The sequence below is a fragment of the Piliocolobus tephrosceles genome, chromosome 2 (genome assembly GCF_002776525.5).
Source record: "Piliocolobus tephrosceles isolate RC106 chromosome 2, ASM277652v3, whole genome shotgun sequence".
Taxonomy (NCBI): domain Eukaryota; kingdom Metazoa; phylum Chordata; class Mammalia; order Primates; family Cercopithecidae; genus Piliocolobus; species Piliocolobus tephrosceles.
The window spans coordinates 9745250-9767721 of record NC_045435.1 but is presented as its reverse complement, the minus strand read 5'-3'; the positions used below and the strand labels follow the sequence as shown (position 1 = coordinate 9767721).

The 22472-nt window shown below is 37.3% G+C and overlaps 1 protein-coding gene across 1 annotated transcript in view; it reads left to right on the top strand.

Moving 5' to 3' along the window:
* EPHA6 (EPH receptor A6) overlaps nucleotides 1-22472 on the top strand; it is a 941742-nt gene that overhangs the window by 912025 nt on the left and 7245 nt on the right. The window contains exons 15-16 of the mRNA XM_023216075.3: nucleotides 666-815; nucleotides 16747-16940. Of these exons, the coding sequence (XP_023071843.2) occupies nucleotides 666-815; nucleotides 16747-16940 (344 nt within the window). The remainder of the gene's footprint in view (nucleotides 1-665; nucleotides 816-16746; nucleotides 16941-22472) is intronic.

Sequence of the window (22472 nt, the reverse complement as noted above, 5' to 3'; positions counted from 1 at the left end):
TAGATTAAATTCATGCAATTTAATTCCTTTAATATGTTAAAATGTTAAGTTGAAATTGAAGAATAAAAATATAAGCTATATTAAAGTTTTTGAAGGAAAGATGATCCTTTCAAGGTGCGCTTATATACTACTTAAGAATGTTTTAATATAAAATAAATGTAATCATAGCAGATGTAAAGGAAAGAAAGGGAACGAAATAAAATTCTGATAAGTATTGAATTGGTAGAGAATGTTTCCGTTCTGTATTTAAGCACTTGTCTTCAATTAAGTTAGAGATTATTCTCATTATTATTTATAAATGCAATACAATGTTTAATGAGTGTTGAATATTTAGTTTTAATGTCCTATAATCTGGAACTTTCTTCAAATGGCATTATAGAGGGGTTAATTGTGTGAATCTAAAGTAAAAATAAATTTCTCTAATGAATGAAATAAAATATTTCTGAAGTGTGACTTATTTTCCATTCAAGCTATTTTTACTGAATAATTATACGAAATATTTCTGACCTTTTAATATTATTCTGGCTTTCTTTTGGTTTTAATTTAAAATGCCAGTGCTATTATGAAGTATTTAGATCTTTCTAATAAAAAATATTTAATTGGAATACCGTTTTGTTTTTAATACACTGAGAAGCCAGCTAAGAAATCTCCAATTTGTTTTCCAGGGTGGAAAAATCCCCATCAGGTGGACAGCCCCAGAAGCCATCGCCTACAGAAAATTCTCCTCAGCAAGTGATGCATGGAGCTATGGCATTGTCATGTGGGAGGTCATGTCCTATGGAGAGAGACCTTATTGGGAAATGTCTAACCAAGATGTAAGTGCTACCAATAGTTAAACTGCCATTTTGTGAATGTAGACACATTAGCTTGAGGGGGAAATATACCTTTTGTCCTCACTCAGATTGGCCTTTAACTTCCTGAGAGCTGCTCATGGTCTGTGGCTGAGTTTGAGAAGCTGAGTAACCTTTCACTCTGAGATGTATTTGGTGTCCTCGGGGACAGCCGCCAGGCTGTGCCATGTGAGTGCCTGATCCACATGTTACATCTGAGATTTCCACGCTTGTTCTAATGATGTTTGACTGTGTTTATGCAATAGCCTTGACCTACAAGTAAGACAAAAGAAAGAGTAATGTTTACTTTTCATTTCTTCCTTAGGACATTTCAATGTACCACTGTAAAGAGCAAATTAATTTAGACTAGATATGACTTAGAGGGAAAAAAGTGAATGCTTTCAGGCAATGCATTGTCAATATATGCCATCTAGTACGGTTCTCTTGAGATACATGACCCCTATTGCAAATTGTTTTGTTTTTATTTTATCTATAAAACTACCTTGGTGGTTGATACTATAATATTATAGAACAGGAGAATTCACACATTTAATCCCTGTGACCTATCCACAGTGATAGAGATAGTATTCAAAAGATACAGGTACTCTGACAATGCATGTAAGTGTACTGTCAGAGCTGACATTATATTTTAAGCTCTCACTTTCTCATCTCAAAATTCAGGCTTTGTCTACTCACCTGTTCTTCTGAAAGTATATGATGGTTTCTGATACAATGGTAATGAGAAATCACCTCTAATGTGATTCTGAATGTTCATAGGTGAAAACAAAGACTATGTAACTATAGATAATCCCTAAACACTATCGCCACATCTCATTTGCCAGTTTTAACACAACTTAAGCAACCCACACACACCTCCACACCTCACACCGTCCAATCTCAAATTGTCCAAGTATCTTAAGGACTTAATTACAGAGAAAATTTATCCTTTTCTAATGTCAGGCATAGATAAGATTGGATTTTGGTTGGCTGGCGATGGCTAGTGTTTCTCCCTGCCATATGGTACTGCTTTTGAAACTGACTCCTTAGTACTGTGGGTGTCTACTGACTCTGTGGAAAATGCTAAGTCCAGAAGCCAACATAGCAGCAGGTTTGAGGCCAAACACACTGCTCAGTCGTTGTTCTCCAAAGCACATCAAACTGCAAAGCCAGTGTGGCTGGGCCCTGCAGAGCATTTGCCCTTAAGGACAAAGTGCACCGTAACCAGCAACCTTTGCTCCACGCCCCCAACACTTAGACTTTTTGGATCTGGGTCATTTGCCTGCAGTCTACTATTCATCAGGGAATCTTATTTGAAGAACCCCTTTGCTCTTCCCTTTGCTCTTCAAAGCCACTGGGCTTTGTTTGGGGCTGTTCCTGACTGCTTTTCCAGTTTTTCCTAAAACTGAATTCCAGAGGCATAAATTTGTTCCTTCACTTTCAAAGGGAACCCATGTTTTGGGATTTTGTTTGTTTGTTTTGTTTTGTTTTTAATCAGTTACCTTAGGTAGTAAAAGCCCTGGTTTCAGTCACCATAGTTCCTCTTCTGCCCTAAACCCAAGATAATGCTTGCCTGCTTGTCCTATTTTAACACAACTGAAATAGGCCATTCAAGCAAATGCCCAGAATAAAAAGTCCTCCTACAGATGAGTTACAGTCTTCACTGCACAGAGGAGGCTGCACCTCAAGTAACCTCCCTAACTGGTATTCTGTTTAGTTATTGTCTTAACCAGTTCCCAGAAGACTTAAAAATTTTTTAATTTCTAATTCAGAGGGCCCCAAACTTTACTAATATACTGGTATCAGTAAGAAGTTCTTGAGCATCCATAGATGGCATATGTTTATTTATTTGCAGATTACATACAAGTACTACTGTACTAATATATTCATTTAAAACTATTTAGTGAATGCCTTCTCCATTCTAGGAACTAGGCTTTCACCAGAGACCAAATACTATATTTGGAAGGGACTGTAAAGATTAGGCCAATCCCTTTATTGGTCATGAAACTGAGGCATAGAGAAGTGACATATTTCCTTAAAATCTCATAGTGGTGACTTATTAATGCTCTTAGAAAATAATTCCAATAAACTTCTAGAATAGGCCATGGGCAAGGAGAAGAGGAATAATTGTATCTTTCATGGTGGTTTTGTTTACAGTCCATGTAGCTCCTCACATAGGGCCAGTGGTTTCTTGCCCTCATGGAGCTTACTTTCTAATGGGAGGGAGACAGACTACAAACAAAATCAGTAAGAGACATAGTATATAACATGACAATCACTGCTATGGGGGAAAAAAGCAAGAGAAGAGAGTAAGAATTGGGGTGTTGATTTAAATATATATATTGCAAAATGTATTCATAAAAGTCATTGTTTATGGTCATAAAGGTCATAATCATTCTTGTTAGACATTCATAAACATTCTTATAACAGGAGGATACAAATAAACATAAAGAGCAGTTCTATGATTTTTCCTGCCCCCCAGATTTTTCTTTCTTTTTTTTTTTTTTTAAGACAGAGTCTCACTTTGTTGCCCAGGCTGGAGTGCAGTGGTGCAATCTCAGCTCACTGCAAGCTCCGCCTCCCGGGTTCACGCCATTCTCCTGCCTCAGCCTCTGAAGTAGCTGAGACTACAGGCCCCCACCACCACACCTGGCTAATTTTTGTGTGTGTTCTTGGTAGAGACAGAGTTTCACCATGTTGGCCAGGAGGGTCTCGATCTCTTGATCTCATGATCCGTCCACCTTGGCCTCTCAAAGTGCTGGGATTACAGGCGTGAGCCACAGCGCCCGGCCCCTGTCCCCCAGATTATGGCACCACCCATTTAGTAACCATGGTCACGGTTATGTGAACTATAATTCAACCATGAAAGACACTTAACTTTAAAAGTGCCTCACTTTCAATAAATACAAGAAAGGGGTTACAGGATTTTTAATGTCCACTTTAACAGTAACGTGCTATGATTTTATAATCTCTGAAGAAATCATTGTTATATCTTTCTCAGCAAATGGAATAAGGAATGATTCATAAAATTCTTTTCTGATGTTTAGGACTTTCCTGAATCTCTGCAGAGGTGCCAAGAATTAGATAGGATGTCCACAAAACAGAAGGACAAATGAAGATGCCAGACCACAAGACAGATTTTTTAGGAGAGCAGCTTTTGCCCGAATGTGTAGTTTTCAACATAGACCACCATGTAAATTGCTCTTAATAATTGTAGCCTAAAGTAGTCCAAACCTTGTTGTCCCCTCTTCCTTTCCTGGATCTTGCCCAGAAGTTTGCCCAGCCATTCTGGCCATGTATATTGGTGATCTGTGTCCAAGATGACCATTTAGAGAGTGATTTTTGTCTATTAAACCTCATTTGGCCACAGAGGCTCTATCTGGAACTGGGAGAAGACGCTGCAGCCAGGAATAGAGTTCCAACATTAAGCTCATTCTCATTCGTTCAGGATTGCCAATGCTCACAGCACAAGGCTGAACTCTTCCTCCACCGAGAACTTGGTTGTTTTTCCACCAGGTAGGGTTTAAGCTGTTGTATTGTCATGGTCTTGACGTGCATTACCAAAGAATATCCAAGCAAGAATCTGGGAAAGGGAGAAAAAAGAGGATGGAGGCCTGGGGGGGTGAAAAAAAAAACCCAAACCTTGAGGTCCTCACATCAATCCAAGACTACAGGAAAATAGTAAGAGCTAAAATCTTTTATGTATCTTGCGAATATTTTTTTGCTGCTGCAGTAAAGACAGTTGAAATTCTGTTTAGCTTCACATATTGGAAGTCAGCATAACTGTGACAGATCCTGTAACCAGGATTTTGTTTGGAAGCAGAAATAGCTTAATCAAAAACTTCCCAGCTGCTCTCTCCAAATACTGGCTATTCCCTATCTGTCCTGCCTTTCTCATTTATTTGATCAAAATATGGTATTATGTTTGACTTTTTCCAAGCAAGGCCTACTTTAAATGAAAATGTGATAGACAATACAAATTTGACTATGTTCTGTGAGAACATTTTATATTTTTACTACAATTTAGTGAGTTTAACAAAGCTATTCATACAGATCAAATGGAATATTACCATGCTTTATGATTTTAAATTAGTTTAAGAAATTTCAGATTGTTTTTATGAGTTTCTCCGTTCTGCAGACTGTTGTATATTTTATTACAATGAGCAATTCTGAGTCTGCAGAATCTGTTTTAGTGAATAATATAATGAGTTTCCCAAAGGTCAGTGGTATTATACTTTAGGGAAAGGAAATGAGAAAAAAAGAGTACACAGAACTAGTCCATAAAAGACCTAACAAAATATAACAGCAGGTGCCATCTGCTTAGCCATTCAGCAATTACTTACTAAGCATGCGCCAGTCATTAGACCAAATGTGCATGTGGGTGGGGATGGGTAATTAGAAAATCCAGTTCTCAGTAGGTCAAGTATAGTAGCTCACACATATAATCAATGCTTTGGTAAGCTGAGGTGGGAGGATCACTTCCCAGGAGTTCCAGACCAGTGCGGGGAACATAGCGAGACCCTGTCTCTAAAAATGTAGAAAAAATTAGCTGGGTGTGGTGGCGCACACCTACAGTCATAGCTACTCAGAAGGCTTGAGCCCAGGAGTTCTAGGTGACAGTGAGCCATGATGTGCCACCGTACTCCAGTCTGGTGACAGAGTGAAGTCCCGTATCTTAAAAAAAAAAAAGGGGGAGAAAAAGAAAATGCAGTTTTCATTCTCAAAGAACCCACTATGTAGGTAAAGAGATAAAATTCTGGTATTTTTAAGTCTATCCCCACCACCAAATAGAATGTAGACTCATTAAGGATAGATTCTGTGCCTTCTACTTTTTTTTTTTTAATGGAAATAATACTGTGTGAAAATACAGTTATTGTTTGATACATATATGTGCCAAGAAAGCATAGCATGCAGACTCTATTTTTCAGGGTTCTTTTGATTATAACTGAAAGAAACCTAACCCAAAGTAACATAAGCAAAAATTAGGAAATTTTTTCATCATGAAACTAAGAAGGTGGTCCAGCATTGCTCAATCCAGAAGCTCATGCAGGATTTTTAGTGCATCACTAGGGGCATTGACTTCATTCTCTCCTACTGCTAAGTTCTTCGCTGTCTGCTTCTTTACACTCCAGGGCTCAGTATTCCGGCTTTGCAACCCCAGCAAAATGAGACCTTCTTTCTGTGCAAATTCATACACCAATCCCAGAGGAGACTCTGGCTGGCTTTGTTAGGACCTTGCCCAACATAAAACAAAACTATGCCAGGGAAATGGATACTATGATTGCCCCAGCTAGGTTTATATGCCGGTCTGTGCATTCAGAGGTAGTCGGAGCACTGTAACTGGCAGTTTCCCCATAATTACCTCGAGTGAGGGAGGAATTCCCCAAAGCAATGCAGTTGTGCTATCAGAAGGTGTATATTACTTTTTGATATACATCATTTTCAAGAGCAACTTTATTTACTTCAGTATCAAGTGACAGCAAAATATTAACATTGTGAATCACTGTATTCTAATGAGGCAGCAGATTATATTGAAAAGACCAGTCGGGCTTTAGAGCAAGATCTCTCAACCTTAGCACTATTAACATTTGGGGCCAGATAATTCTTTGCAGATAAATATGTTACATGCTTTGCAACACATTTAGCAGCATACTCAGCCACTAAGAAGCAGGTGCCAGTAAAACCCTCCCAAGCTGTGACAACAAAAAATGTCCCAGATGTTGTCCAGTCATCAACATAAGATGGAGGGAAAAATCACCCCCAGTTAAGAGCCACTGCTTTCTAGCTAGAAAGATCTGGGTTCAAATCCCAGATCCACAATTCACTAGCCATATAATCTTAGGCAAGTTGTTAAAGCTTTCTGAGATACTGAGTATAATGAGGTTCAAAATACCCAGCTCTGGAATTTGAAAGAATTAGAGATAATATGTGTAAAGTATCTGGTACATAGGTGTTTAATCAATGGTAATAATAGCTTACATTTTCTGGACGTACTATGCGCCAAGTATTTTATATTATTAGCTCATTTAATTTTCAAGATTTTTCTCTGATGTAGGTAACCATTATTACTCCCATTTCTAGATAAGATAAGTGAGGCTTAGAGAGTACAAGTGGCTTACCCATGGTTACATAGCTGGTTAGTGATAACACAAAAGTTCAGGCCCCTTGCTTACTCCAAAATGCATGCTTTTACCCATTAAGCTCTATTGTGGAAGTCTAATTTTCAAAGGAGTCTTCATATCACAGTTCTACAAAATGAGATCAAAGCACATTTAATTATGCTTGCTACTCTATCACAAGGGTAGTATTTTTATTGTTTCCTATTAGCAAAAGAATGTGGATTGACTCCCAGTTGTTTGGAAATATAAATATTTTCCACAGGATTTTTGTCTTGATGTTAAAAATGTATAAAATGTACCATACTACTAATGTATTTCTTAAAAATATTTAAGGCAGTAGCTTAAAATCAAATTTTAAAGATTGACATATTTAGCCTATTACCAGAAACATTTCACAAGTACCTTGAAAGTGTGTAGTCCCTTGCTGTTTTCTAGCATATGAAGATTTTTTCTTTTTTATAAGGTATTTCAGGGTAATGTTTTATGTTATTTTCATCCAAGTTCAAAATAATTATTATTTACTACATAATGGAAGTGCACTGTAATGCTGGAGTTACACATGCTCCAAAGATGATACCAAGGGCACTGCAGTTCTTCCCCCCAACACTTACACCACGTAATGTACTTAACAGAAGAAAATGGAAGCAAAACATGAACAGCAGGCAACATTAAAGAACGAAATCCCCACAGAGCTCATATGTAGAGAAAAAAGTAGCAACACTTAAATGAGAGGTGACTTAGCTCAAGCTAATGACCTAAATGTAAGATTGGAGTCTTGGGTTTTGTTTTGTTTTGTTTCTTTCCCCTGACATGATGCTGTTAAAAAATAAAAATCACCTTGAAGCAGTTTGAAGCCCAAATGCCTCCTGGGTATGGTATCATTTAGGCACATGCTAGCTACCAAACTAGTTCAGTTTCCCAAAAAGAGAACTGCTATCAGGGAGCATCTCATTTGAGGTTTACTAGGAAACAGGATGCTTCTCGGTGTTTTTGTTTTCATTTATTTTTCCCTCCTTGCTTTTCAAATGCTTTTAAATAATAATGAGTTTTGCTTTAGATTGCTTTCTGAAACTTACCTGAGGGGGGAGAATATGGAGTTTGTCATTAGAATTTTATTTTTATAGGTGATGTGATTGGAAACAACCTTTTGATCTTAGCTGAATTGATTCGTTTTTTCCAAATTTAAGAAGGAAGAAAATAACCTTTTACTGTACTTCCTGTTTGTCCTCATAATTCTATAACCTTTCTCAATTATGGGTCAGTACTTCAGGCAAGAATGGTGGATATGTAGAATCCACTTACCTGAAATGCAGCATGATTTTATGACTCGGAGAGTCCAGTCATTTCCAATTTTTGTCTCTGATTAGATTTTCCAAATTCTACTTTATTATGTAATGGTCCTTGTGTAATGATCTGTGTAAGACACTACAGTAAATTGCTAAAAGCCCATTTATATTATTTCAACCTTCCATATTACAGAAAACTTTTTACATTTATTTGAATATGTATTCTACCAAAGGAATTTTCAAAAAGGCCTCCCTTTTCCTAACTTTTCAGTAATTCTTACCGTTGGTAAATAGGCTATCGCAGTATTTTAATTAAATACATACTAATTACATGAGTATGATGTACATCTGCTATAGAGGCAAGAATAATAGGGAATATTATGAGATGTAATCAATCATAAACAATTCGAATAAATTTCAAGGAGAAGAAACCAGTAACCAATATGGTACTTTCACAGTATAACTTTCAAGGGAAAATTTTTTTAACTGAATGACCACAAAACTAGAACATGTGTACATGCCAGCAATATTTTCATAAATAATTAATTATACCTTTAACTTCTATTTGGAAGAAATGTGTTTACTAGCTTTAGATCCTATGATTTTTATTCATTTTCATGCTCTTTGGAGCCTTTACAAAGAGGGCATTTTCAAATTCCCTTTTTCTTTGTAGTCATAATCTATTTTTCCATAGCTTTTGGAGATTTTTAGTGGAAACAGGAATTGTATTATTTAGAGTTGTCTACTATTTTTCTAAAATCAAAATGATCCACCAGTGAAGAAATCTCATTTTTTCCCAGAGAGTGCTTGGGAAATGGCCCTAAGTCTTAAGAACATCAGCTTCTTAAAGAAAAAAATAGTCTCAGAAAAGTAGATTTGGAATGTGTCCTTGTATTTTCAAAAATGTGATTTGTTGTCTAGGAACTGGCATAGTAAGAAACACTGTGGTACCCCAAATCTTCCTAGCTTTACTTTATGAGGATATACTCTGGTTCTGTCTGTATTTTTGTCTCAGCATAGAGGTCCATCTAAGCACTTGGAACTCTGTGAGAAATATTCCTTAGAATGGAGACCAAATCCAGAATTAAATTTACAGAAACTCCAGATCTAGAGATGTTACCAAATTTTCTACAGACTAAATCTTTGGTTTCAATGACCAGAAACATAGATTTTTGAGGTGAAAGGTACTATTGCAAACAGAATCCAGTCCTCTTTTCTTTGTCAATGAAGAGTCAGAGACTTGCCCAAAGGCCGAGCTTGGTTAGTGACAGCTTAGGACTTCAGTGAGGTTTCAGGCAACTCCTTCTCTAATGTTTCCATGACTTACAAACTGAATCAGACTTTCAACTGTTAGGAACGAAGATTTTTTAAATGATAAATCGTGTCATCAACAACTTTTTGACCTATGAGAGTCCTACATGTTGTTCCTCATTTCGTCCTCTCATTGAACAATCTGAAAAAAAGATACCTCCTAAAGGACCAACGCTTTCCATTTTATACACGTCCTTGACATGCTATTGTGACTTCCAAAAAGAAATGATGGAGAATTGTCTTAAATGTAGGATTTTAGGAAAGTTGTTGTTGTTTTTTTTTTTTTTTTTTTTTTTTTTTTCAATCTTACAGCTAAGAAGAAAATCTTAAAAAGAAAATCTTAGGCTAAATAACAAATTAGTCTCCAAAAAAAGTGTTTTCTGTGTCTAAATATTTCATCACTGTAACCCCTTTCTTCTATCTTTTTATTAGTATATCTAATTTCATTTCACATTTGATTGCTTTTAACTGAGTTATACATTCTGAATGTTGAAAAATATTGAATGAGAAAGTATATTAGTCCATTTTCACACTGCTATGAAGAAATAACCAGAGACTGGGTAATTTATAAAGTAAAGAGGCTTAATGGACTCACAGTTCCTCATGGCTGGGGAGGCCTCACAATCATGGTAGAAGACAAAAAAGGAGTAAAGGCATGTCTTACATGGTGGCAGGCAAGAGAGTATGTGCAGGGGAACTGCCCTTTATAAAACCATCAGATCTCATGGGACTTATTCACCATCACGAGAACAGCATGGGAAAAACACACCCCCATAATTCAATTACCTGCCACTGGGTTCCTCCCATGACATGTGGGGATTGTTGGAGCTACCATACAAGGTGAGATTTGGGTGGGGACACAGTCAAGCCATATCAGAAAGTATACAATTACAAGTGTTATTTACTTACAACCACTTTTCTTCTGCCTTTCTTCTTTTCCTTCTCTCTCTCTCTCTCTCTCTTTTTTTTTTTTTTTTTTTTTGGCTCATGTAGACACAATCTTTATATTGCACACCAGGAAAATACATTACCAGTGTTTTCAGTGTTACTGTATTATGAATATAAATGTCCTAATCTGTATAAGTAATCGTTATCACAAAAAGTAAGTATAGACTGTGACTGTCTGCTTTGCAATCCCCCTTCTACCTGAAATTATAGGTTTTCCACAGAGATGTGAAAAATATTTAGAAGGAAGATAAAAAATAAAATCATTTCACATTCCATTTTCTAGTGTACATTTCATCCCTTGTTAAATTTTGAGACAGTTTCTTTTTAAAAGACTGTATAAATAACTAAATTCAATGTGCGTCTCTTTTGGCGATACCTAGCAGCCTTATAATGTAAAAATGTGATACCCTGCAGAGTCTAAGCAGTCCTTGCTCAATAGTATTGTTCAGAGATGTCTCAATATCTTCTTATTGACTGTCTGATACTTGTTTTCCTTAATATAAGATGTGCATTGCCTTCTTTGATTCAGAAACCATCAAGAAAATTGGAAAACTCATCAGATTCAGCAAGAGCAGAACAGCCTGCTATGTGCCCCAACTGAGCCTTCTGTTGATTCTAGGTTGTTAAAAATTGTGATGTCAATGAAAGAAACCGGTATGATCTATTTAGAATAAGCAGCCAGGTTTAAGATAATAATTTCTGGCAGAATCTAATTCCTTCTAACTTTTCATAAAAATTATCATTGCAGTCATTTTCATATTTTTTCACATTATTTTAATTTTCTTCTTACATTTTAAAATAAGGGTATAACCTTGTATAACTCTTCTCCCAAAGGATGACAGCCTACAAATATCATAAAACCAAACTGTTACAAAATTCTCTCTAGTTAATTACCACCCTTTCGTATCCTAAAACAACAAACCTCAATTAGTCTTTTAGACAAAGCACCCCATATGCTGCTCCCTGTCAGTCCTTAATTAGGGAATCAGAATATACTTCTAAAGCAAAACTTTCCACAAAGGAAATGTTTATGAAGATAAAGGTTAATATAGGATTTCTCAAGCTTCTCTGAAAATTCAGCTTTCATAAATCACGTATGTCAATTGGCACTCCATTCTTTGACTTAACAAGGCATTGTGCTAGATGCTGGGAACACATGGAACAAAGAAACAGTCAGTGCTCTGGAGGAGTTCAGTGCCCCCAAGCTGAGAGACTACAAATGTTTTGTACTGGCTGGAGCCAAGGGTAAAATGGCACACAGCAAAGGTGAGGACTGAGAGCCAGGCACATGGTGAGCCATTGCAGAAATTCAGATGTGGGAGGAACATGATCACAGGTCCACTTCAGTAGGATTGCTTTCATTGCATCGTGGGGGATGATTGGTGGAGGAAAAGGAGAAGCAAGGAGACCAATGGGGAGGCCTTTGCAGTGATCAAAATGGGAAATAAATCATTTGAAGATAGAATGAAAAATGGAACAGATTTAAATTTTATGAAGGCGGTAGAATCAGCATGATGAGTTAATTTTGAGCAACAGGAAAGGCAGAGGCCCAGATGACTCCCTGACCGCTAACTTGAATCACTAGAAGAATGGCAGTACCCTTCATAAAGGACAAAAATCCCAAAGGAAGAGTGGGTTTAGTTTTGCACAAAATAAATCCAAGATACCTTTATGAAGTGATATATCCTATAGGTGATAAATATAGAAATCTGGAGAGAAAGCTGAGCTGGAGCTGCAGACATGGAGGTCATAAGCAGATAGGTGATAGTGAAAGCATGGAGTACATAAGTCACACAAAGGCACCTCAAGGTCTAATTCTGGGGGAATGAGTCAGAGATGTGGTGCAAGACTCAGGACAGATTTTCTCTACCACTACTGTGATCGAGAGGCTATCATGATGATAATATTAATCTATTATTCATGAAATTACTTGCTATGTGATATTGACCCAATCTTTTAATCAGCTTGAGCTTTGGTTTTCTTACCTATAAGATGTGTACAATCATACTCAAATAATAAAGTATTTTGAGACCTAAATTAGGTAAACTGTGTTAAAACACCTAGCTCTGAACTTGACACATAATAAACTCTCAAAGGTATATATGTTGAATCTGAAACCAGAAAGCTCATAGAAAATTGAACTCATCATCACTCCAGTCCCAGAACTGCTTCTTCTCCTCTGTCCTCTCTCTTTACCAGCTGACGAAGCCAAAATTCTAGAAGTTGTTTTTCTCCTCCCTCTACTTGTCACATCTAATCTCAGCCCAGTTCTGTCAAATCAGTTCACTTCTTGAACACCACAGCCGTTGCTTCCACTAAGGCCTGGACCACTGCAAAGCTCCTTCCTGGATCCTTCGACTCCCCAGTGCACTCTCCACACTGCAGCCACAGTGAGCTTTTCTAAATGGGAAATCTAACAAAATTTACTTTCTAAAATCCTTTTCTCCTTTGCATAAAGTCTAAGTTTCTATTATGCCAAATCCTTCATGATCTCAAGAAACATAATTTTATGTAACCTCCCAACCTCAAAACTCACCATTCCTCTCTTTGAAGACTATTCTAGCCACCTGAATCTACTTGCATTCTAGATCACATCTCCTTTCCTCAACCTGCCCACTTGGCCCTCCACCCTTTCACATACCCCTTAAGGTCCAGTCACCTCCTGCGAGAAGTTTTCCTGAGGCTGGGTTAGGTACCTCTCCCACATGCTCGCAGAACAGGTCCCTGGTCACTCTCAATAGATAATACATTTCTTAAAGACAGAGATATACCTGACTTGTTACGTTATCCCTTGAACACAGAATGGTCAATAGTACATATTAAGTGTTTAATATCTATCCGTTTGGATGAATAAATTTAAAAATCTGTTAGAAAGATACATCTTTTAAGCAATTTTATGAATTACTTTAAAAAATATAAATTTCTTATCTGACTACCTTTGAAGACAATTTTCAGATGTGTGATCTCGGGCAAGTTAAACCTCTCTTTATGATTATTTGTCTGTAAAATGGAAGTAACAATTATACCTACCTCATAAAGTTATTATGAGGATTAAAAGAGTTAATACATGAACATCGTTTAGAACTGGCCTTGAAAGTACTCAAGAGATCTCAGTAATTGCTAATAATCTGTTTTTATCACGTCACTATTGCTTTATTGTTACTCTTTTCCTATGAGATGGGTCTCTTTGTGTTTGGCACCTGTCATGAGCCAGGGCTCAAGACAGATTTTGCAAGAATTGAGGAAATTTAAAAGCCAGAGGTCAGCAAGAAGAAAAGTCATGAGTCTTCTGATCCTCCCACTGTCCCCACAGAGAGGCCGGGACCACATGCTCTACTGGATGCATTGTGGGTAAAATTTCCAGGCAAAGGAACCTACCTGCTCGTCCTCTTACAAGGCATGCATGAGAGCAACTTTGTCAAGAGGCGTAAGCAACCTGCTTAATGCTAAGCCTTCTAGATTTGGATGCCAACCGTCTACAGGAGTCATCTGAAGCTAAGGACCTGGGGCCAATGGAAAATAGTAACCCTCTGGATAGGAGGCAGAAGCCACAAGTCTTACAGGAAGCTAGGTTTTGGTCAAGTACCTACCTCTTAGAGAAGAGCAAGCTTCCAATCTCATCTGGCTTCTTATCCAGGAAACCCAGAGTGAGATTATGAAATCATTTTTGGACAAGGCTGCTTGACGCAGCAGTTTTTAAATCAATACTTCCTTCAGAGAGGACTTCAAATGCTGTCATGTTTATACTTTGAATCTGTTTTGAATAGGTTGAGACACTAAGTTTTCCAAGAATCTGCTCTTCTATCAAGACAAATCCAAATATTTCTTCTAATAGCATTTGTTTAGGTCAATAATATTTATTAATGTGTCAGGCAATGTACTAAACGATGAGCACAGAAAATTTAGAGGTATAATTCCTGCTTTCCAGTAAGTGCAGCCTCAGATGACAGGCAGATAAAAAATTACACTACAATGTCATGGATGCAATGGTAGATACATGCACAAGACTCAGAGGCATTAAGAAATGACTCTATTTGTTTGAGATTGTATTTTGCAAACTATGAAATAAATAATTTTTGTTTACCTAGAATATTAAACTTAGGATCCAAGTAACAACATTGAAGTCCAAATAGCAGATGCCATGACAAAAGATAGCATGGTAATCACTACTAAAATTGTATTGGGTGATAAGAAATTGGAGAGGAAGATGTTATATCATGAGAACTAAAAAGCATTTCTGGGGAGCGGTCAGAGGAAAATGTAAGTTAAAAGGAATTTAGTTCAAATTTCAACCCTGCCACTTACTAGCTATGTGATTTTAGGCAAGTTTCCTTATTCCTCTGAGTCTAAATTGTCTCATTTAAGAAATGGAGATAATAATATCTACCATATGAGCTATTTTAAGCAGTAAATGAATAAAATATGCAAAGCACATAGCACATGGTAGATAATAAAGGGAGCTATTTTTTTTCTAAGAATATAACCTCACTTGTCACCTATTTTATTCCATGCCTTTATAATTAGATAACTGGAAAACTGACTATCAAGCACTCCTAGAGTGGGATTTCAGCACTGTTTTATAACGGAATTCTATCCTATTTTTCTCAGTTACTTCTCTGAGCTATACGTAATAGTTTTGATGCATTGCAAGTGTTTTACACACATCCTGCTTTAATAAAACGTGTAACAGAATCTTAAAATCCAAGCCTAGTTGGTAGTAAAAGTAGTCAGAAAACAGATGAGAAAAATCCTGTTCAATAACAAAATATAAAATGAATAGAAAAATGTAGTATACTGACAGACTAAAGTGGTCTGGTCAAAAAGACAATGATGGGATTATGAGAAATTCCCTATTACTAAAAAGTTAAAACTTCGCAGTTAAGAGGTTCCTGAAGACATATTGTTCCTTTTTTACAAACAGCCTCTAACATAAATTAAGAATATGTTAGAGTCATATCCACTAGTGTAAATTTAAAAAGAAATCAAATTGCATTTTTATATTTCTGGTTTTTTTTTTTTTTTTTGAGAGGTACAGAGGAGGGGGAAGTTAAATTTTGCCTGTCTTTAAATATCAGTCTGTTCCTCTATTTTCCAAACTCAACAACGGTGACAATAAACACTTTCTTTTGTCTTTTCCCCAGAGATAAGAATAAATGTTCACATGAATACTTTTGAACATTTCATAAAAACCTAGGCTACATAAAATTCAGGGTCAGTATTATCATATTGCTAGGAAGGTGGAACATACACTAAACAGATGAATTTCCTGCCTTATCTTGTGATTTCCTTAAGTACCAAGAAAAATAGTTACTGTTATCCTGTTACTCTTAACTTTGGTCTCTTATACAGATTCCTTTCCCGAGAGCTGCACTATTCATAGTAGAGTAGCCATTAGACACATGTGACTATCTACATAGACGATCTACATTTAAATTTAAATTAATTAAAAGTAACTGAATTTGAAAATTCAGTTTTTTCATTCTAGTAGCTGTATTTCAAGTGGTCATTAACACATGTGACTGTGTGCTACCATGTTGTAGAGAGGGAACATTTCTGTCATCACAGAAGTTCTGCTGAAGCACACTAGCTCAGAGGACACTCAAGCTCATGCTCCTATTGCCTTATAGCCTTAAGTTAGCCAGTGATAGCATTGTAAGGATTAAATGACCTTACGAGTTATAGGAGTATGACTTAATAATCAGGTCAGTGTCAGACTAAGGGAAAGCTAAATGTAAGAGAATAGGAATTAAATCAGTGATGAAGAAAGAAGGAATGACAGAAACAGAATACATATTGACATTATTATAAAAGGATTAAAAAATGACTCAGGAAATCAGTGCTTCAGCAGACTTTTTCTTAAAATTTTTACTTAAGACATTTGTTGTATGTAATTTGCACTAAATGCATCAATCACAACGCTGACTTTCTGATGTTCTAATTGGGTTTTCAGATGTTCCAGCTAAGTCACACAAAAAAGTTATTTCTTAAGGTTGTAATGAACTTAACCTCCTCTATACTGGTAGCACATGTTTAAAACATATTTTCCTCTCATAGGGGTGAGCAGATGCTTTGGAGCTACTTGCAATTTTTGTTCACAGCTTTTGTATTTATCCTTATGTAGGTCCTTGTACTCACAAGTAGTTGTCATGCTTACCATTATTTTGGCTTCTTCTGCTTGTATAAAAAGAAATTACAACATAGCATATGTATTACTGCCTAAAAATAAGAGAGTAATCTGTGTATGTTTGCATTTAGGTCATTCTGTCCATTGAAGAAGGGTACAGACTTCCAGCTCCCATGGGCTGTCCGGCATCTCTACACCAACTGATGCTCCATTGCTGGCAGAAGGAGAGAAATCACAGACCAAAATTTACTGACATTGTCAGCTTCCTTGACAAACTGATCCGAAATCCCAGTGCCCTTCACACCCTGGTGGAGGACATCCTTGTGTAAGAGGCATAATGTTGAGCTTTTTCCTCTTGACAATTATAGTTTCTTTCAGGGTATAGATAAGAATAACAGGTAAAAAGGAAAAAAAAATGCCTTGATAACTGTCTAGTTGTTGACTTTGTAGAAACCGTATTTCATTTATCAGCAGAAAAAGAGAATTATTAACATTAAAGTAAAAATGGACTCTTTTAAAACAAGATAACAGATTCCCCTTTTGTCTCTCTCTAATCTTTCTGAATTACTTTCTTTATATCTTGTCCTGTTTGGGTCTTTGATATTTACATAGCCTTTTAAAATTGATTGATCCTTCCTTACCTTCAGAAGTAGAGAGACAGAGAGAGAGAGAGAGAGAGAGAGAGTGTGTGTGTGTGTGTGTGTGCAGCCCCTTTAATTTTCTTGCCTGTTCTATGTTGTGTTCCTCAATTTGAAATGGCAAGCCAGACAGGGGCAATTTGTGAATCAGCCCAGAGGAAGGATATTTCCTGCTAATATGATCACATCTAGTTGTTGTTACTCTCCATTCCAAAAACCAGAAAAGAACAGATAACAAGACAAGAAAACGGAGGCACTCACACACCATTTTGTAAAAGTCAGTAGACTTGAGAAGATCTACTCACCTCCCTGTGAAGTGCAATTATAAGAAGAAGCATAGAAAAAAAAGACTATCTTCTATGTCTGAAAATACTACATTTTAAATATCATTAAGTTAAAAACATTTCTTTATTTAGGAAAAACTGGACTTAGAAATCACCAATGCATATCCAAAGCTCACCTTCTTCACTCAGGGGATGGCTGGGGGCTATTCAGACGTTCAACTTCAGATCACATGTTCAAGCCACTGCAGGTTTTTAGTGACAGTAAGGCCAAGGCTCTTCAAGGACTATTTGAAACGGACCTCAGTTCACAGCAGAGCACTTAAGAGTTCACCTCTAAATCACTAATTGGCAGCCTCAGTAAAGTGAAGCCAAGCATGAAATAGCTAGAGATGAAACTATTACTCTGGCCCATCTTCCCTAAAGAAGTCCAACACAGAAAGCAGTAAAGGAAGGAAAGGCACTTTGGATTTTATCATGAAAGCGATGGACAGCCATGGAAGGATTTTAAGCCAGGGAATAGCATGATTACATTTGCATTTCTGAAAGATCACTCTAGGGGTGATTTACACTGTGAGTGCAAAACAAGGAACAAAACTGGAAACAGAGACAGTTTTAACGTTTTCAGTAAATAAAGCTAGAAAAGATCAGGACTTGACTTCTGAAATGGGAATGAGCTGGGGGGTCAGGAGATAAGAGAATTTCATTATTATTATTATTTTCTAATAATAATAATAACATTTATTATTAGGAAAACCAATGCATCTTAGTCACTGATGGAATATGGAAGGATGGAGGAGAAAAAGAATCAAAGATATCAAAGATGTTTGTCAAGTTTCTTTCTTATACAAGCTGGCTGATGGTGTTACCACAGAGAGAGGGAGAGGGACAAGGTTTTGGAATAGAAATGAGACCGTTTGGAGCATGCTGAGTTGCAGAAGCCTGTGGGACATCTGGGTAGTTATATTTATAGGTTGAACCTCAGGTAAAAAGATCTGGGCTAGAGATGTAGATTTGAAGATCATCAGCATATAGATTGTAGCTGAAACTTTAACTGTAGTTAAGATAGCCCACAGAGAATATAAAGAATGCAAATAAGTAGTGGAAAGGATGAAACCCTCTAATTTAAGATACGAACTGAACAAAAAGTACCCAAAGGAAACTGAAAAAGAGAAGCCAGACAAGTAATCAGGAAAACAGGGAAGAGCAATATCGTAGAAGCCAAAAGAGGAGAGCGTTTCAAGGAGTATAATGTCCAAGGCCTCACAAAATTGCAGTAAAATAAAACATGAAATGTCTCCACTGGATTCAGCAAGAAGACATTCAGGTGTGCATGCACAACCTTTGGTACAGCATTTTCAATAAAGTTGTGTCAGACACATTATAATAGAGGAAGAGTGAATATGAGCTCAGAGAAAGGAGCAATACATAGTACCAATTTTTTTCAAGAAACCTGTCTCTGATGAGAAAGAAAAGTAGTTAGAGGAAATGTTTCTTGGTTTTTGTTTTTATATGAGTTATTGAGGTGACTTGGCATGCTATAGTATTGAGGAGAAGGAGCTAGTAGTGAGTCTGCATTAGTGGAAGAGGATACTGGCATCTGTAAACTGAAATCCTTTAATCTGGGCCCCTCGCTGTGGTATAGAGTTAACAGAATCCACAATCAGTGCCCATCAACAAAGCTGTCTGACTATGCTATAGCTATAGAAGCAGGCAGGTAAAAACCTTTTTGAAGAAAAGCAGATAAAACAATTTCCTCTCTGCTTTTTCAAGATTATGAATGATCATGATATTTGGAAAATATTGATGAAGAATCTAAGATGAGAAAGTGTCAAAAAGTAACAGGGATCCAGAGGTCAAGTCAAGATGAGAGGGTGTATCTGAGGGCCAGAGGTCTGTGATTTAGTGGGCTGTTCAGCAGTCTAGTGGAAGAGCCCCATGAGTGGCAAGCTCTGCGATAGCACTGCCGCACGCAGGCCAAAAGTTGGGTGCTTTATACAAACTTGGCCCCTTGATTCAATTCGAAAGTCTGATCTCTGGGAAAACAAATGGAAGTTTTTGTGACTGTTTTGCTATCCTTGTTTCTGACAAAGACATATGTGCTACTGTTTTTGCCATTAATATAATATACTTTTGTTTGAGAAACAAAAAGAATCAGTGTTCTAAGGTTCACACACCTGAACCTTTATCAGCATTCTCATTTTCACAGCAGCCTGGATGGGTTCTCCTGTTCCACTCTCTTACCTCCAATACCACCCACCCACTCTGTTCATGATTCCAGAGAGCTGAGACTGTTTAGAGAGAAGAGACATGGTAGATTAAAGGATAGCCATATTAGCTAAAGAATGCCAGGTTTGTTTTATGCTCATAAAACTGTGACACTGCTTCTCTGTCCCCCAAATCGCAGAGCCCAGTTGTCTGCCCCAGAGTGATGTTGGATTAAGGAAACATAACAGATGTAGAATTTCCATCTTTTCTCCTATATCTCTCAAACCTGAAAAGGAGTCCAGGTGTATAATCCACAGCAACGCTTATCAAATTCTCCTGCACTCTCCTTTTCTGTAGCATCCCCAACCCCCAGATTTCTCTCATACTTATATGCTGATATTACTCTCTCATCTGCTAGGTCTCCATGGTTTTTATTCCATTCTAATTGCTTTTTTCTCAAGACTCACCTGAGAAGTTGTTATCCTTTCTGTTGACAGAGTAGTAAGAGGGGAAGAAATTAAAGTGGCAGAGGGGATGAGGAAGGCCATGAAATCCACCATTTAATAATTTTATACTAACATATTGGAAATTTCATAAACCTGTATGTGCAATCGTTCCTCTCAAAAGTCAGAGTACCTAAATTGAAAAAATGTTGGTCAGAGAAGGCTTTCATTATTTGGTGCAGCAGTTACCTTTTCCTTTCTGCTGATATTCTTGTGCCTGACATACTCCCATGGGAATATTCAGAGCTCTGTGCAGTTCCCAACATGCTTGCTTTCTCTCCTACTCAAGAAAGTATATAGATATACCATATAAGTGAATGTGGCAATATTATAAGCATAACCCTAAATCCAACTAACAGTAAAAAACTAGTTTGCAGGACCACTGTATTAATATAGGCAGTTATCCTTTCATAAATGTGAATTTCAAACTACCCTCACATTCATTCACTTTATAATAATGCCTTATAACTGCCTTTCAAATAATTATTTATAGCTATCATGTCATGCACAGCTCTTGGGAGAAACGACCCAGCTTAATGCCAAGGTTGTGTGTAGAACAGCATCTGGAGCAGTGCCTGGCCATGCACTTTAAAACACCTTTTTCTCCCTCTCCACTAATCCTCAGGACCAACCTTGTAGCTGCTCCCAACCCCAAGTATTTTCCCATAGAGTCCAAGATTAGGTCTGAGGTCCTATAGTTTAATAGCACAAAGTGGCTTGATAATTGCATAGTGACCCTTCACCCAGTCCTACCTCCCCAACCCTCATCCACATTGTCCTACACATTTGTTCTGCATTGTCTTTAACCCTCGCCCCTGATTACTCCACACACTGAAGTCTACTGAGTGCACCAGGCTGTAGTCAGCTGGTCAATATCCTTTAGGACAGAGTTTCAATGTAATGGGAAAATAATGCTTTCTTCTAATCCCTGCTCCAGGTCCCCAGCGTGTCACTGACAAAGAATTTGACACATTAGGGGCTTCTGGACTATCAGCTCAAATGTGGTATCAGGGATGGGCATTAGTTGTCCAGATGGACAATGCCAGTCTGTGATAGTCGGCTACCTCAGAAATAATGCTTTGCCCAGGCCAAGACACCATATGTACTGTATATTGTTACTACCCACTGGGCCATAATTAAGGATCTTATAAGACTTTAGCTATTAGCAACTGCAACTACCAGCTTCTGTAGTACATATTAGTCTATCTTGTAACTCTAAAGCACTTGGTTTCCAGCAATATGTGAATCATGAAGGTAGGGAAAAGCCCATACCAATACCATTATTTAGAACCTCTTCTTTAAAAAACTGTGAATAATGCTGTAAGACTGAATAGTACTATCTCTCTCCACTTAGCAAATTATGCACCAATAATGCTGTCTTATGAATACAATAACTTCCAACATTTTGATGTTAAATTTTCTACCCATTTTGAGAAGATTTTGTTCAATGCCACCTAGGCAATACATAATCAGCACTTGCTAAATTGTTGATGGCTATACACCAAGTCATAGACAACTTGTTTTGATTCTTGTTGCTGGCACTTTTAAATATGCTTTTCATGACAGATAAATAATTGGCTGGCCAAAACCAATGTTGAAATTGAATAATAAGCAAAGTTTTGTGGAAGGAAGACAGAATATGAAAGATGTATCAGGAGATTTGAAACTTCCACCTGCCCATTAGAAAAATCTAAATTCAGCCAGGCTCAGTGGCTCACATCTGTAATCCTGACCCTTTGAGAGGCCAAGGTGGCAGGATCACTTGAAGCCAGGAGTTCAGCAGCATGAGCAACAAAATGAGACCCCATCTCTACAAAAAACTAAAAACTAAAAATAGCCAGGCATGGTGGCACATGCCTGTGGTCCCAGCTACTCGAGAGACAAAGGTGGGAGGATCGCTTGAGCCCAGGACTTCAAGTCTGCTGTGCACTATGATCGTGCCACTACACTCCAGCCTGGGCAACAGAGTGAGACCCCATATCTAAAAAATGAAAAAGAAAAATAGAAAATTCTTATAAACTGCTGGCACAAGATCTTTATAATATAATGTCAATACCCATATTAATACTGATACAAACTCTTAATATATATTATCAACAATAACTATGACTGCCTTTTGTTGAGAGCCTACTATGTGTCAGTTGTGGTATTAGGGGCTTTTATTGGTTATATCACTTAATCCTCACTGTTATTATTCCCATCTCTCAGACACGGAAATGGAGACTTA